Source organism: Lepidochelys olivacea (genome assembly GCF_965140295.1).
Source record: "Lepidochelys olivacea isolate rLepOli2 genome assembly, chromosome: 11".
NCBI lineage: Eukaryota > Metazoa > Chordata > Testudines > Cheloniidae > Lepidochelys > Lepidochelys olivacea.
Genome location: NC_140421.1, coordinates 60,874,166 through 60,892,030, shown reverse-complemented (window position 1 = coordinate 60,892,030; position 17,865 = coordinate 60,874,166). Strand labels below are relative to the sequence as shown.

The 17,865-nt window shown below is 42.9% G+C and overlaps 1 protein-coding gene and 1 long non-coding RNA gene across 2 annotated transcripts in view; one reads left to right on the top strand and one right to left on the bottom strand.

Annotated features, from left to right (window-relative positions):
- Positions 1–17,865, top strand: part of ICA1L (islet cell autoantigen 1 like) — a 55,696-nt gene that overhangs the window by 16,058 nt on the left and 21,773 nt on the right. Inside the window, exons 4-5 of the mRNA XM_084643104.1 lie at positions 10,531–10,603; positions 11,599–11,722. Coding sequence (XP_084499230.1) covers positions 10,531–10,603; positions 11,599–11,722 — 197 coding nt within the window. The remainder of the gene's footprint in view (positions 1–10,530; positions 10,604–11,598; positions 11,723–17,865) is intronic.
- LOC311528279 overlaps positions 1–17,865 on the bottom strand; it is a 33,160-nt gene that overhangs the window by 10,903 nt on the left and 4,392 nt on the right. The window lies entirely within an intron of this gene.

Sequence of the window (17,865 nt, the reverse complement as noted above, 5' to 3'; positions counted from 1 at the left end):
GGTAGGGATAGGATACAGAGGGCCCTAGACAAATTAGAGGATTGGGCCAAAAGAAATCTGATGAGGTTCAACAAGGACAAGGGCAGAGTTCTGCACTTAGGACGGAAGAATCCCATGCACCGCTACAGACTAGGGACCGAATGGCTCGGCAGCAGTTCTGCAGAAAAGGACCTAGGGGTTACAGTGGACGAGAAGCTGGATATGAGTCAACAGTGTGCCCTTGTTGCCAAGAAGGCCAATGGCATTTTGGGCTGTATAGGTAGGGGCATTGCCAGCAGACCGAGGGATGTGATCGTTCCCCTCTATTCAACATTGGTGAGGCCTCATCTGGAGTACTGTGTCCAGTTTTGGGCCCCACACTACAAGAAGGATGTGGAAAAATTGGAAAACGTCCAGAGGAGGGCAACAAAAATTATTAGGAAACTGGAACATATGACTTTTGAGGAGAGGCTGAGGGAACTGGGCTTGTTTAGTCTGCAGAAGAGAAGAATGTGGGGGGATTTGATAGCTGCTTTCAACTACCTGAAAGGGGGTACCAAAGAGGACGAATCTAGACTGTTCTCAGTGGTAGCAGATGACAGAACAAGGAGTAATGGTCTCAAGTTGCAGTGGGGGAGGTTTAGGTTGGATATTAGGAAAAACTTTTGCACTAGGAGGGTGGTGAAACACTGGAATGTGTTACCTAGGGAGGTGGTGGAATCTCTTTCCCTAGAAGTTTTTAAGGTCAGGCTTGACAAAGCCCTGGCTGGGATGATTTAGTTGGGGATTGGTCCTGCTTTGAGCAGGGGGTTGGACTAGATGACCTCCTGAGGTCCCTTCCAACCCTGATATTCTATGATAGCCATTATATGAACAACATCCCCCCATATCTCAATGTCTGTACTGAGACCCGTTAACCTTTTACCCCCAATCGGGGACATTGCAGATTATGTATTCCTTACGCCACCTGATCCTAAACCGAACTTCACACCCCTTGATAATCTGTACCTTATTCCCTGATAACCAGAAACTTCTATGCTTAAACTCTGTACCGTTTTCTTTTTATTTTATCATCTTAATAAAATGATTAAATTTGCTTGCAGTGTAGTGGGCAATTCACGCTAACTTGTGTACTTGAATCTCACGTGAATTCTAGTGTAAGAGTGGCATTAATTTCTTACCGATTCTTTTTCAAAAGCAAAAGGCATTATTACAATAAAATACTTTATAGTTAACCATTGTCATTAGTCTGTCTACACATAAATCACTGCATATTTTTAACAAACTATACTGAGCTAATTTAGCTGTTACTGTTTTCTGCATTAACTTAAGCGTAGCATGTAGACTATGCCAGCTAGATTGATGACTAAGGATTTATTTATGAAAGGATTTTGGAATATGCTTTTCTGTTCAGTTTTGAACAGATGCAGCATTAAAGGCTACCCCTCCATGTGTCTGATTTGATAACTGAAGGCACACTGCTCATGAATTAGGACTAGGGTACATGGATGCCTTAAGTCATTTTTTGGCAGTGTGTGCTCTGAACAAATGTCTGGGGCTTGGGGTGCAGGGATTAGGTGTGCACTGGTGTAATGTAGGTTTATGTGTAACATGATATGTTTTTGGTTCACAATAGACTGTCTTCTACATTCTTAACATCTGATAACACATACAATAGGTTGGCCTCCACTTTAAAAGGCATTTTCTGACTCATTCCCACACCCTTGGCTATTCCTGGGTTGTTCATAATCTTCAATCTGAATTTTCTTTGGTTGGTTAGTGGAGACTTCAGACCCAATTCTGATCTCCATAGAATCATAGAATATCTCTTACTGCAGCCTAAATCTGGTGTAACGTATCTGACTTGCACTAAGATCTGAATCTGGCTATCGTTTTTTTTGCTAGCCCCACTCCCAGGACCTAGTTCCCCTCTGGAATCTAACTGTTCGAAAGCTTATCTCTCTCACCAACAGAAATTGATCCAGTAAAAGATATTGCATCATCCACCTTGTGTCTCTAATATCCTGGGACCAATGCAGCTACAGTACCACTGCATACTTTCTCTCTTCCACTCTTTTTACCTCTTCAAATATCACATTGTTGCCCCTGTTTGACCCGAGTGGTGAGCCAAAGTTTGGGGCCCTGGGGATGTTCTATTTGGAAGTAGAAATTGATGGAGTCTGGTATTTTATTTGATGAAATCTTGTTTATTTACAAGGAATGTACAAAGTCCTGCTTCTCCTAACACAGGAGGAGCCAAGAACAAAAGGAGCAGTTTCTTAGCCCTGGTCTACACTAGGACTTTAGGTCGAATTTAGCAGCATTAAATCGATGTAAACCTGCACCCGTCCACACGATGAAGCCCTTTATTTCGACTTAAAGGGCTCTTAAAATCGATTTCCGTACACCACCCCTGACAAGTGGATTAGCACTTAAATCGTCCTTGCAGGGTCAAATTTGGGGTACTGTGGACACAATTCAACAGTATTGGCCTCCGGGAGCTATCCCAGAGTGCTCCATTGTGACCGCTCTGGACAGCACTCTCAACTCAGATGCACTGGCAGTGTAGACAGGAAAAGAACTGCAAACTTTTGAATCTCATTTCCTGTTTGGCCAGCGTGGCAAGCAGCAGGTGACCATGCAGAGCTCATCAGCAGAGGTGACCATGATGGAGTCCCAGAATCGCAAAAGAGCTCCAGCATGGACTGAACGGGAGGTACGGGATCTGATCGCTGTATGGGGAGAGGAATCCGTGCTATCAGAACTCCGTTCCAGTTTTTGAAATGCCAAAACCTTTGTCAAAATCTCCCAGGGCATGAAGGACAGAGGCCATAACAGGGACCCGAAGCAGTGCCGCATGAAAACTTAAGGAGCTGAGGCAAGCCTACCAGAAAACCAGAGGGGCGAACGGCCGCTCCGGGTCAGAGCCCCAAACATGCCGCTTCTATGATGAGTTGCATGCCATTTTAGGGGGTTCAGCCACCACTACCCCAGCCATGTTGTTTGACGTCTTCAATGGAGATGGAGGCAACACGGAAGCAGGTTTTGGGGATGAAGAAGATGATGATGCGGTTGTAGATAGCTTACAGCAAGCAAGCGGAGAAACCGGTTTTCCCGACAGCCAGAAACTGTTTCTCACCCTGGACCTGGAGCCAGTACCCCCCGAACCCACCCAAGGCTGCCTTCTGGACCAGGAAGGCAGAGAAGGGACCTCCGGTGAGTGTACCTTTTAAAATACTATACATGGTTTAAAAGCAAGCATGTGAAAGGATTAATTTGCCCTGGCATTCACGGCTCTCCTGGATGTACTCCCAAAGCCTTTGCAAAAGATTTCTGGGGAGGGCAGCCTTATTGCGTCCATGGTAGGACACTTTACCGCTTCAGGCCAGTAACACATACTTGGGAATCATTGTACAACAAAGCATTGCAGTGTATGTTTGCTGGCGTTCGAACAACATCTGTTCTTTATCTCTCTGTGTTATCCTCAGGAGAGTGAGATATCATTCATGGTCACCTGGTTGAAATAGGGTGCTTTTCTTCAGGGGACACTCAGAGGAGCCCGTTCCTGCTGGGCTGTTTGCCTGTGGCTGAACAGAAATGTTCCCCGCTGTTAGCCACAGGGAGGGGAGAGAGTTGAGGGGATAGCCACGCGGTGGGGGAAGGTAAAATGCGACCTTGTAACGAAAGCACATGTGCTATGTATGTAATGTTAACAGCAAGGTTTACCCTGAAAGACTGTAGCCACTGTTTTATAAAATGTGTCTTTTTAAATACCGCTGTCCCTTTGTTTTTCTCCACCAGCTGCATGTGTTTCAATGATCACAGGATCTTCTCCTTCCCAGAGGCTAGTGAAGATTAGAATGGAAAAAAAAAACACACTCGTGATGAAATGTTCTCTGAGCTCATGCTGTCCTCCCACACTGACAGAGCGCAGACGAATGCGTGGAGGCAAATAATGTCAGAGTGCAGGAAAGCACAAAATGACCGGGAGGAGAGGTGGCGGGCTGAAGAGAGTAAGTGGCAGGCTGAAAACAGGGCTGAAGCTCAAATGTGGTGGCAGCGTGATGAGAGGAGGCAGGATTCAATGCTGAGGCTGCTGGAGGATCAAACCAGTATGCTCCAGTGTATGGTTGAGCTGCAGCAAAGGCAGCTGGAGCACAGACTGCCATTACAACCCCTGTGTAACCAACCGCCCTCCTCCCCAAGTTCCATAGCCTCCACACCCAGATGCCCAAGAACGCGGTGGGGGGGCCACCGGCCAACCAGCCACTCCACCACAGAGGATTGCCCAAAAAAAAGAAGGCTGGCATTCAATAAATTTTAAAGTTGTAAACTTTTAAAGTGCTGTGCTTAAAGCGCTGTGTGGCATTTTCCTTCCCTCCTCCACCACCCCTCCTGGGCTACCTTGGTAGTCATCCCCCTATTTATGTGATGAATGAATAAAGAATGCATGAATGTGAAGCAACAATAACTTTATTGCCTCTGCAAGCGGTGATCGAAGGGAGGAGGGGAGGGTGGTTAGCTTACAGGGAAGTAGAGTGAACCAAGGGGCGGGGGGTTTCATCAAGGAGAAACAAAGAGAACTTTCACACTGTAGCCTGGCCAGTCATGAAACTGGTTTTCAAAGCTTCTGTGATACGTACCGCACCCTCCTGTGCTCTAACTGCCCTGATGTCTGGCTGCGCGTAACCAGCAGCCAGGCGATTTGCCTCAACCTCCCACCCCACCATAAACGTCTCCCCCTTACTCTCACAGATATTGTGGAGCGCACAGCAAGCAGTAATAACAGTGGGAATATTGGTTTCGCTGAGGTCTAAGCGAGTCAGTAAACTGCACCAGCGCGCCTTTAAACGTCCAAATGCACATTCTACCACCATTCTGCACTTGCTCAACCTGTAGTTGAACAGCTCCTGACTACTGTCCAGGCTGCCTGTGTACGGCTTCATGAGCCATGGCATTAAGGGGTAGGCTGGGTCCCCAAGGATAACTATAGGCATTTCAACATCCCCAACAGTTATTTTCTGATCTGGGAATAAAGTCCCTTCCTGCAGCTTTTGAAACAGACGGGAGTTTCTGAAGATGCGAGCGTCATGTACCTTTCCCGGCCATCCCACGTTGACGTTGGTGAAACGTCCCTTGTGATCCACCAGAGCTTGCAGCACTATTGAAAAGTACCCCTTGCGGTTTATGTACTCGGCGGCTTGGTGCTCCGGTGCCAAGATAGGGATATGGGTTCCGTCTATGGCCCCACCACAGTTAGGGAATCCCATTGCAGCAAAGCCATCCACTATGACCTGCACATTTCCTAGGGTCACTACTCTTGATATCAGCAGATCTTTGATTGCGTGGGTTACTTGCATCACAGCAGCCCCCACAGTAGATTTGCCCACTCCAAATTGATTCCCAACTGACCGGTAGCTGTCTGGTGTTGCAAGCTTCCACAGGGCTATCGCCACTCGCTTCTCAACTGTGAGGGCTGCTCTCATCTTGGTATTCATGTGCTTCGGGGCAGGGGAAAGCAAGTCACAAAGTTCCATGAAAGTCCCCTTATGCATGTGAAAGTTTCGCAGCCACTGGGAATCGTCCCAGACCTGCAACACTATGGGGCCCCACCAGTCTGTGCTGGTTTCCTGAGCCCAGAATCGGCATTCCACAGCATGAACCTGCCCCATTAGCACCATGATGCATGCATTGGCAGGGCCCATGCTTTGAGAGAAATCTGTGTCCATGTTCTGATCACTCACGTGACCTCGCTGACGTCACCTACTCGCCCGGTATCGCTCTGCCAGGTTCTGGTGCTGCATATAGTGCTGGATAATGCGTATGGTGTTTAATGTGCTCCTAATTGCCAAAGTGAGCTGAGCGGCCTCCATGCTTGCCTTGGTATGGCGTCTGCACAGAAAAAGGCATAGAACGATTGTCTGCCTTTGCTCTGACGGAGGGAGGGGCAACTGACGACATGGCTTACAGAGCTGGCTTCAGGGAGCTAAAATCAACAATGGGGGTGGCTTTACATCAAGGAGTATTTCAGGCAGGACTTCACGGAGGGTTCCAATAAGAAATGGTGCACCTAAGTTATTGTTCTTATTGGAACAAGGAGGTTAGTCTGGCCTCTGATTGATACATGACTAGATTTACTTCGCTGCACCTTCCCTGTGAGTGACTGCAGTGTGACCTAGAGGAATGAGTTCCCTAGACGGGGCGGGAGGGGGGGAAGCAAATGAGTACAAACAAATCTGGTCTATTTCTTATTTTGATACACTCCATCTATCTTTTACATCTTTGGCTGGCAGCAGACGGTGCAGAAGGACTGCATGCCATCCTCATCTCTTGCCTGCCTGGCAAAAGATGGTACAATACGACTGCTAGCAATCCATATCGCCTGCCTGCTCACCATAAGATGGTTCAATAGGACTGACTGCAGGACTAAAGAGAATGACTTGATCAAGTCACTCCAAATTTAGTCCCTGCGCCCATGTCTGTCCAGGCGCTCCCGGCCGACGCAGCCAGGAGCATCTCGGACATGACGATGACGGCTACCAGTCCTATTGCACTGTCTGCTGCCACAAGGCAGTGGGTTGCTGCTACTGTCTAGCAATGCAGTACCACGTCTGCCAGCACCCAAGAGACATACGGTGACGGTTACCTGAGCGGGCTCCATTCTTGCCGTGGTATGGTGTCTGCACAGGTAACTCAGGAAAAAAGGCGTGAAACGATTGTCTGCCCTTGCTTTCACGGAGGGAGGGAGGGAACGGGGGCCTGACGATATGTACCCAGAACCACCCGTGGCAATGTTTTAGCCCCATCAGGCATTGGGATCTCAACCCAGAATTCCAATGGGCAGTGGAGACTGCAGGAACTGTGGGATAGCTACCCACAGTGCAACACTCCAGAAGTCGACTCTAGCCTCAGTACTGTGGAAGCGCTCCGCCAAGTTAATTCACTTAATGCACTTAGAGCATTTTCTGTGGGGGGACACACACTCGAATATATAAAACCGATTTCTAAAAAACCGACTTCTATAAATTCAACCTAATTTCGTACTGTAGACATACCCTTAGCTTACAATCCCAAGCCTCTTTAGCCAACATTCCCAAAAGTGCGTCTCTCTCTCTCTAGCTTTTTCCAGGTCACACTGTGTTTACCAGCTGCTGCTTGGCCTTTTTCTGTTTCTCTCAGCCTCTCTCTGTTCTTATCTGTTTAGTTTCTATGTGGTCTGTCTTTCTCCTCACCCCCTCAATTTAGCAAAATCCCTCCATTCAGTCCAAAATTCCTGAGCGGGTTCACAACATGCTTTTGTCTTAGGTGGGGGACTTCTGATTAACTTACCCTGACACTTATGTCAGCTGAAGGATGCCTTTATACCCAGTCTCAAAGAGGTTTGTGATCCAGTCAGTCTCCAGTACCTCTCAGCATAACAATATTTTCAAGTTAGCACTTTTACATTTCAGCAAGTACCATGTTCTTATTTCATTATTTTTGGACAGACATCATCAGTGCCCAATGGGTTTAGTGATTTGGGAATTTGCTGGCTGCCTACTTTTATATTCTGGGCTAAACAGAGTGAGGTCTCTGTCTTTGCACTGCACAAAACATTTCCCCTCTTTCTTACATCAAGAGATCAGTGGTCCTCTTGATATAGCTACACGATTTATAAGCAAATTAAATAATTGCCCTCTTACTGACAGGAACACAAAGTAAAACCAGTAACCTGCCTCCAGCAGTGGACAGTTATTATTATTTTTAACAAGGTTACAGTACAGTAAGAGGATGAGAAAATCAGAAGGAATCCTAGATCTAAATTCCACTGAGCCAGATTCTGACTTCATTTAAACAATTGTAAATCCAGAGTAATTTAATTAAAAACAATGGTGCCATTCAGTCAGCTCTAGCAAAATCAATGGTGTTAATCCAGATTTACATGGCAGTAATTGAAATCTAGATCCAGCTCACTGATTGTATGACTTGAGGTAATTAATTTGACCTCCTACAGCCTTAATCAATCTAGTTTAAAATTGATAAGATTTAGAATCCCTTTGAAAAAATCAGATGTTGTGTATTTAAAAAAGCCTTCTCTTGGAGGAAGGAAATTACAAAATGATTTCTCTGTAGTATCTTGAATTTTTAGAAAAATTATAGTCAATTTTCCTCTTCTAATCCAGTCTATCCAAACAAGGGAATCAAAGCAACAGATGTCTTGTTAAGAAAAATAGTCTGAGATGTAGATGCCAGCCATTATAAGCAATCTCTAATCTGCTACAAATTAAATGTCCAAATCCTGTTTTGTGTGTGCTAAATGGAGGCATTAATTTTTGTAAGGAAAGACACTTACAACCCAGACATTTCTCTACTATCCATTCTTCTGAATCTTTGGAGCATCTCCAGACTTCTGCTTTCATGTAAGATACAACAGTAACATTTGTGGTATGAAAGCTATTTGACTACAATATGAACTATTTAAATAAGTGAGTTTTACATTACGTTCATTAACTTTTATCCACAACATTTCAGTAGCCTTTCCTTTATTACCTAGGCTCTCTCATGAAGGATAATCTTTGGTTAAAACAGATCTCCTTAATACATAAAAACAGAAGAATTTTTCTTGGGTTATCACTGTCTATTCTTCCAAGCATGCATCATAATAGTGCAACAAACTGGAAAAACCACCAATTTTCAGACAAACCACATTTGTGAAGCTGCATTTAAGACATCATGACACACATTTGTAGCTAGTCTGACCATCACTAAGGCAACATTTTAATCCCAGGTATTTTTAGTAAAAGTTATGGACAGGTCACAGGCAGTAAACAAAAATTCACAGCGAGTGACCTGTCCATGACTTGTACTATATACCCCTAACTAAAACTTGGGCCAGGGGGCCGTGGGTTCTCTGTGGGGGCAGGCCAGGGGTGGTGCAGGTGCTGGGGACCCTGCTGGTGCTGGGAGGGGCAGGCAGCGGCATGCAGCCCAGGACCCATGCTGATCTCTCTTTACAAGCTTTCGATAGTGCTCTTTTAGCTCTATTATAGAAGCTTTAGGGAAATGGAAACGATCACTGATGGCTGACATTGCAGCATTCCTGCCTTAGTTTACCCAGTATTTTCTCTGACTCATTCCAACTGTCTGGCCAAGCCATGTAACAAAGTCCAACCTTTTTGGGGCCTCAGAGTCTGTCACTTAATGTCTACAAACATAGGAAAACAACCAAATCTTCAGCCTAGCCAGGCTTGGCTATTAGCCTCCTCCTTCGCAGGCTAACCCCAGCTGCAATAAACTGTCCAAACCCTATTTCCTAGGCTTCAACCTCACTACCTAGAGGCTAGCATACTTTCCCTTTACCCAGGTTTTCAGGCAGGCTATAGTCCCTGACTGGCTCCTGTCTTCAGCTAGGCCATAGGACAATTTGTCTCCTCAATTTTCCCCACTGCTGAGGTTCCTTCCTCTTAAATCCAACCCTACACAGGTGTAGCAGGGTGGGGTTAACAGAATAGGGCTGACTGTCCCAAAGCCTTTTACCCTTAAAAGGGGCATGCCACCTTGTTACAGAAACATTTTACTCGTTGTTGCAGTAGTACCGTCTTGTCATTTAGCTTCCTGAGTATTTGCTACCCTCTCTTCTCACAAGGAAAAGATCTAAAATGTCTAAAAAGAAACAAATCTTGGCCCATCTTCCTGATATCTCATGGGTGACTGGTCATCAGTTCAAGCTTCCCTCTAAGCCCTCACCACCTATCATGGGTGCCAGCTACAACTTAACACTTCGGTATTCCTATATTTCCACATATATAACCAAAAATTGTGTACTGTGTTATGGCATTTGGGTTGCTACTTCATGCAGTGGCCCTTGCCACATCCATTCATGCTTGCATTCATCCTGCAGATGTCCTTGCTACTGATTTTTTCCACCATCCAATGAATTACTAAACATCTGGAGAATGGATGGTGACTGGAAAGAAAATACAGATGATGCTGTAATGGTGATAGTTGTAAATGTCTTGGTTTTCAACAACTAGGAAGGCCCCATATAGTCCACAGCATGGAAATAGCTATGGAATCTATGTTTTGCAGCCCAAGTACTTATCTATCTGAGATGGTACGCGTGTACACAGGGTGGCCAGCCCCTCCCGCTGCTGTTCCACTTCCAGCTTGAAGTGCAGACATACCCTGTATAAGTAACCTTCATTTCTTGTGTATGTCTATCCTGATTATATTGGGTAAGTTTGTTTGCAGGTCAAATTCAGCCCCAGTGTAAGTAGGTGCAAGTTCCTTTTGCTTCATTGCATTTGCTTATGCTAGAGATGAATTTGGTCCATAGGCTTTGGATAGATTCTGCCTAGAAGAATATTTACCAATGGAAGTCATATATATGATTATCTCAATTGAAACAGACAAGTGATTTCTAAAAGAATCTCTCTAGCTTTAAATTTCTTTTACTGGTAAACTTGCTCAATCCTAGGCTGTAGAATGTTATCATATACCAAGAAGACATTTTCTTATTTATATTCACATTACTGTTTCCATAGACTAATGTACTAACTCTTTTTTTCCAAGGTTTTTCACTGCATTCAGGCAAGCTGTATAGATCTTCTAAAGACTATTGAGAAATACCAGCAGAGACTCAATGGTATGCAATAACATATGTATTTTAATTTAGTGTAATAACCATCATTACTTTTTTTTAATATTTTGAATTTAAATCCATTGTTAAAACCAGATAACTGTTTAATCTGAAACAACCTTCTGGCATATTTGAAATGGTTTTTAATTTCTAGAGAATGTCACTATTTTAGTGTAAATACTGAGTGCCAAGATTTGGGATTTCTTGATAGAATACATTAATGCTACCTGTATTTGTACTAATGGCAGAAAATGAAGAACTCCGTTATATGGCTAATTTAACTCGTTCTAGTAGCCCTAATTCTTGAGGCTATCATTGAACTAAGGGAAGCCATTACAACTATTAGAAAACATGACCAGTGGTTTATATAAAACTTAATTTTAGTTTCCCTAAATTTTCAGAAAAGCTCCTCCCTGTTTATGAAAGTAAATGATTTTAAATAAAATTGTAAGTTTTTCCAAGTGAAATTGTGGCGCAGTATTATCTCTATAAAGTTCTACGGATAGTACAAATAACAAAGGATAGTAAAAGTAAGTTTTAGACCCTTAGCAGACAAGGATCACTGATTAAAGTTACATCCTTTATGAATCAGAGTTCAATTAAAAGTATTTTTAAATGTAGTAATAAATTACCATAAACAACAAGATACTAATGACTAAAGTCTTTTGTTCAGCATGTCTCTATATTCTTTATCTGTGTCTCCTACCAAAGAAAGAGTCTCAGATGCCCAACTGTGCCACATGAAAAAGTATTTGAGAAGTCTGATTTGGACATTTGTGTGTTTTACTTTAAAATTTATTCCTTCTTTCCCTCCTCTCCCCCCCAATACATACCATATCAACTATAAATGCTGTAAAACCTAAAGATCTTTTTATGCATCTTATCACTTTGAACAATAATGTGCTTGTTTTCCCACCCTCTGGGGACTATTCTTAATAAGATTAAATACATTGGAAGTGTTAGTTTATCTATTTATATTGTGCAATTATTTCCTTTTATAGTTACGTCTGACGAGGAAAATGAGCTAGGGCTCCTTTTAAAGGTTCAAGGAGAGCAAGATGCTACTAAAGCTGGCAAAATGATGGAAGCCACTGGAAAGACCCTCTGTTCTTCTGCTCAACAAAGGTTTTCAATTATTTTATGTAGTCTTTCTTCAAGTTACATTTGGTGCTATTAATATAAAGTTATGTACATCGAATAACGCACCTGTTTGGTGCTTTAAGATTCTGAGGTTAGATCCACAGAAAGCAAATATAATTTTATGTAAAACAAATAGACTATAATAAAAGAAATATATACAGAAAATACAAATAATCAAGAAGTACAGACAGTACAATCAGTGTAATTTAAATTGCAAATATAAATATAGAATTGAACTGAACTTACAAATAAAACATACTGCTGCAGTGAATGGGCCAAATTCTGCAGTCTACACTGTGGTGTAAATTAAATGTCATGAGTAAATTGATCAAAAAACATTATAAGTGGGTGCAAATGATAAAGTAGTAGGGCTTGCACCAATATACTAAACGAGTGTAACACTGAGAAGGGGCAGCAGGAAAATTGCATCAGGGAACAGAGCAGCATCTCCCCTATGCTTTTACACCATCCTAGTAGCTGGTTTTACTACTGTATTCCCTTGTTTGTGCCCTTGGTGTGTAAATTACTCATTTTAATCTCTGCTGAGAGCTGTAATTTGCCAACCTTATTCATGTCAGGTTCTACCTTACTATGTAAGCAGTCCCATTGCAATTAATGGGCTTATGTGAGTATGAATTGTTACCTATTATGACTAAGGATGGCAGAATCAGGCCTGATGGACTTCTCTTGCAAATTAGACTACCATATCATTTACACCAGTTGTCTGATTAATATACATTATTTACATCATAGAAGTTAGCCAGGGACTTATATGGGTGTTGCATTTATTTACAACATGACTGCATTTTACCCAATATCTTCAAGCTCACAAAGGAAAAACAATCTGATGTAGAAGGAAGTAATATTTCTCTTTAAAACAGATTTCTTTGCTATCTCTGCCTTGAAAAGGGTACTTTGGTTATTGAAAAGAGGTTCTTTAATAAGGCCATTCTTAATGGGTTTTACTGCTGTTTGAAGCAAAGACAGGAGTGTCACAGAACATTTTAATTAGTATAGGGTGCATTAGTTTATCTTAAATGCGGTATTCCTTCAGAAAACTGAGCATGACATACTGGTATATCGAAAGCTATTTTCAATTTCAAAGGATTCTGCAGAATCGGTATATGGACATGTGACCTGGGGTCAGGAGACCTGGATTCCAATCCCAGGTCCGTCAATGACCTGCTGAGTAATCTTGGACAAATTACTTCATATATTTGCCTCAGTTTTCCTCATGTGTAAAATGGAGATAATTCTTACCCTCCTCTAAAGTGCATTGAAAAGTTATATGCAAGTTCTAAATTTTAACCTATGTTTAAAAAAAATAAAATTGTAAAGTAAAGCATACCAAAAGGTAGGAAATCCAAAAGTTAAGGTTACCCAGACAACCTTAATTATGCCACTTTTGTGTTTGCATCATAATACATTCTTTAGTTAGTTAATGAATATAAATATGACTAATTCAGAGCACAGGTTGGATGAAGCACAGTGGATTAAATATGTATTTTTAATCATGCTTCATTCACTCTATAAAGCCTACCCTGTCCACTGAGGTCCCAGATGTGCTCTCACGCTTTATCTAGATTAGGAATTAAAATAGATTAGCACACATTAGCTAACGTATGCTAACACATCAGTCTAGTGCAGACAAGGCAAACTGCCTTTAACACATGCTCAACTGGTCGAATTGAAACCTGGGCTCCCCCCAGGTTTAACTTGACCAGTTTAGCACGTGTTAAAGGCAGTGTGCCTTATCTGTAAAAGACTTTTAAAGTGTGTTATGTATGCTAACACAGGCTAACATCACACCTTCAATTCTAGTCTAGAAAATGCCTCAGTTAAACAAGTGTAAAGTGAATGGTAGTTGCAAACAATCTGGCTCTCAGCACCTCTCATTGACTGTTTAACCTTGCCTCATTCACTATTCGCCATTCAGCTTGCACATCAAATGCAGCAGGGGACCTGTAGAAATAAATATAACTGAACAAGAAAGTGAATTTCACCTCTTTAAAAACAAAACAACTTGAGCTTTGGGGAAAAAATTCAGCTCGAATTGGGAAAATCAAAACCTCAATTTCTTGTGGAAGTCAAATTCTGGAATATTTTGTTTTTGAAATGAAATATGCTTCTGGGGCTGTCAAGGAGTGTGGAGCCTGAAAGCGCTGGCCTCCACTACTCCATGACTGCCCCCATCCCAGGAAACCTGTCAAGAATCTGGGAGCTTTGGAACTTGGCCTTGAAGTTTTCAGGCTGCTGAGAAGCCAGACACCTGGAAACTCTTGGAGCCTCAGCAGCCACTAGGCAGACTGATGAGGAGCCAGGAGCCCACAAAGCCGTGGCTAATTTCCTTTGAAAGATTAGTTGAGCCTGGAAGGCCCTGGCCAATTTCCTTTGAAACCTGCAGAACATTTTGCTTTTCACAAATTGGCATTTTCCAACAACAAATATTCTAATGAAAAATTTCCAACCAGGTTTAGAAATAATAGCATGCGATTGTGTAAGACTATCATAAGTCTTATGAATGTGGGGCAAAGTTAGTTAACTTTTTGAGTACTTCGTCTTACATCTTAAGTCCTGATACCGCAAACATTTGTGCAGGTGCTTAACTTTATGCACAGGAGTACTCAAATTTAACTTTGCATGCAGAACATTAATCAGGATCATGGTCTTCAATTTCTTTTAATACAGTTTCTTTCTTGGAATTTCACAGGGTTTTTAAAAAAATGAAATGATAAAGTTAATTTCCAAAATGTGGAATTATTTGCCAGACAGTGCTATGAGGCAAGGCTGAAGCCCTTCAAAGACTGTATGGAACAAGGCAAGGATCCTCATTAACCCTGCCTCAATGATAACACAAAAAGAAAAGGAGTACTTGTGGCACCTTAGAGACTAACACACTTGTGCATTGGAGGAGATAATTTTTCCACAAATTTTTAATGTGTTGATCTAAAATTTCACTCTGTTATTTTGTGCATACATGTGCAGTGGTAATAGAATGTTAGGATATTAATGATAACCATCTCCTGCTATAATTTTTAAAATTACAGTATCTTCATGATAGATTTTTAAAACCTTAGAGCTTGTCAAAATATTTTTATTGGACCACCAAAAAGCATGAAAAAGTCCCATTAGGTATTACCTCTGTACCAAATGTTGTTTCTATTGCCTCCTGCTGAGGTGAGAACTGCAATGTGTGTGTTTGTATACATTAAACACAAAAAGACTACATAAAAAAACATTATCACGGTTGCAAAATCAACCACTCAAAAGTTAAGAAATGCCAGAATTAAGGTTGCCTGTACAACCTTAATTTGGTCCCCTTGCACGTAGGCATTATGATATAGTCTTTAAGTACATAACATCTCTTAGTTCCACAGGACCCCTGCTTCATCCAGTGCAAAGAATGAATGGTTCTCACTCAGTGAGCAGTGATTCAAAATTTTGTTTTATCCTCATTGTTCAGTATGTGGCCCCAGGCCTTCCTTATTCCACGCTATTCAAACTCTGCTTTGAAGTCAGAATTATTAATTTCTTCATGGGCTTTTCTATGGTACTCATTATTATAGTATCTGAGTGCTTCACAAATATCAATTTGCTTTCACAAGACCCCTGTGAGATGAATGGATACTGTACTCATTTTACAGATGAGGAACTGAGGCACAGAGAGATTAAGGTCAAAAGTATCCACTAATTTTAGGTGGCTGATTTGTGACACCTAATTTTTCAGAGTACATAGCACTATATAGCACTTTCTATGACCAAAGCACATTTCCCATTGGCTGCAGCTGTGAATGCTTAGCACTTGTGCATTTCATACCCAGCAACACACAATTGGTGACCACCTATGAAAAAATTGGTTTAACTTACTTGCCTAACATCACGTACAAACACTGGCGGAGGCAGAAATAGAATCCAATTCTGCCAGGCAGCATTCAACTGCCTTAATCACGTAACCATTCATTTCTTCCTGAAATCCCCTTCCTCATTCACTACACATTTTCCAATTCCTGTAGCAAATGAAGCAGGGGTTGTACAGACAACAGCTTCCTTCACTACACAATCCTGATCCATCCCTAGAGCAAGTTCATCCTATGCAGTGAATCAAGCAGGAGTCCTGTGAGAAAAAATAGTATGTGATTATGTAATTAAAGACTATCATAATGCATATGCACAAGGGGGCCCAAAGTAGCTTTTGTTTAAAGTTTTTAAAAAAGTGAACTAAAAAAATAGAAATTCCATCTTATCGCATTGTATTGGCATCCACATGGGTCATTTGCAGGGTTGGAAAATTTAAGTTCTCCACACAGACCTCTGGCAGTTGAGCTAACAGAGTAACTGATAGTGAAAGTAGGTTGTCATCCTCTATAATGGACCAGGACTAGAGAGGGATGGAGCACTTTGACAGTGAGTTTCACAAATATGTACTGACAGTACAGGAATGGTGAGATTCACAAATCGTGGGTTCTATTCCAGACTTTGCAAGGAAGTATTCTCTAGTGGGCCCAGACTCTTCTGCCCAGTTACCCCAAGCTTGACCCCTTCTGCCCAGTCTCTGTCCCAGGCCTGTGTCATCTGCACTCCTGACTCCTTGTCCCAATCCCATTCTCCTCAACTAGCCAATTCCGATCTCTTCTCCTCAGGCTTCTCATCCCATCTCCTTGCTCAGCCATTCCCAATTTCTCCCCCACCCACTCCTGGCTCCTTTTCCCCAGTCTCCTTGCTCAGCCTGTCCCAGTTTCCCCCTCCCTTCCTTTTCAGCTGATCTCTCTCTCTTCCCCTACTGGCCTCAAGTCACCCCATCCCCTCCTCCTCTGTCCCTGTTAACTCCCAGTCTCCCTCAGCATCTCAACCAATCTCAGTGCTCCCACCCGGCTTCTTGTGCCAATCTCTTTGCCCAGCTAGTCCCAGTCCCTCCTCTCAACCCAGCTCTTTGTCAGATCTTTCCCCCCACTCCCATCAGTTCATAGTCCCAGTGTCCTTGCTTGGCCAGTCACAGTCTACCCCCAGCTCTTCATCCCCATACCATTTCTCTCTCCAGCTCCCAGTATCTATGTCCAGTGAGTCCCAGTCTTCCCCCACACTCCCAATCTCCTTGCCCAGCCAGTCCCAGTATTCACATCCTTCACAGCTCCCACTCCCAGTGTCCCTCTTCCCCCTGCCCACCAACCTCCAGTCCCAGTCTCCCACCTCAAACCTCTTGTCCTAATCTACTTCCTCACCTCCCTCAGGTCCAGCTCTTGTCACTGCATTCAAAACAAACAACTTTTCGCTCTGGATTCGTGGAGAGCACAGGAGTGACAGGCTCCCTGCTCTGTGCTTGCCCCAGCCCAGCCTGCAGCAGCCTAGTGCTGCAATTGCTGGAGCATGCCCAATGCAGACAGAATCTGTGGTGAATTTAGCAGTGTAACTAGCAGTTCCCTACTGAGCATGTGCAAACCAATTTTTCAAAGGTGTTTTTGGGGTTTATTTTTTACTTCACTAAATTTGGACAGGTTTCAGAGTAACAGCCGTGTTAGTCTGTATTCGCAAAAAGAAAAGGAGGACTTGTGGCACCTTAGAGACTAACCAATTTATTAGAGCATAAGCTTTCGTGAGCTACAGCTCACTTCCTCAGATGCATATCGTGGAAACTGCAGCAGGCTTTATATATACACAGAGAATATGAAACAATACCTATTCCCACCCCACTGTCCTGCTGGTAATAGCTTATCTAAAGTGATTTCCAGCACAAATCCAGGTTTTCTCACCCTCCACAACCCCACACAAATTCACTCTCCTGCTGGTGATAGCCCATCCAAAGTGACAACTCTTCACACAATGTGCATGACAATCAAGCTGGGCTATTTCCTGCACAAATCCAGGTTCTCACATCCCCCCCACCCCCATACACACACAAACTCACTCTCCTGCTGGTAATAGCTCATCCAAACTGACCACTCTTCAAGTTAAAATCCAAGTTAAACCAGAACATCTGGGGGGGGGGGTAGGAAAAAACAAGAGGAAACAGGCTACAGATTTTCTCTAGAGTAACAAAAAGTCAGTATCCCTGATGCAAAGGCCACCACCCCTGCCAAATTTCAAGTTCTAGCTGCAAAGCATGGAGGCACCGGAGCCTTTCAAAGGAAAGG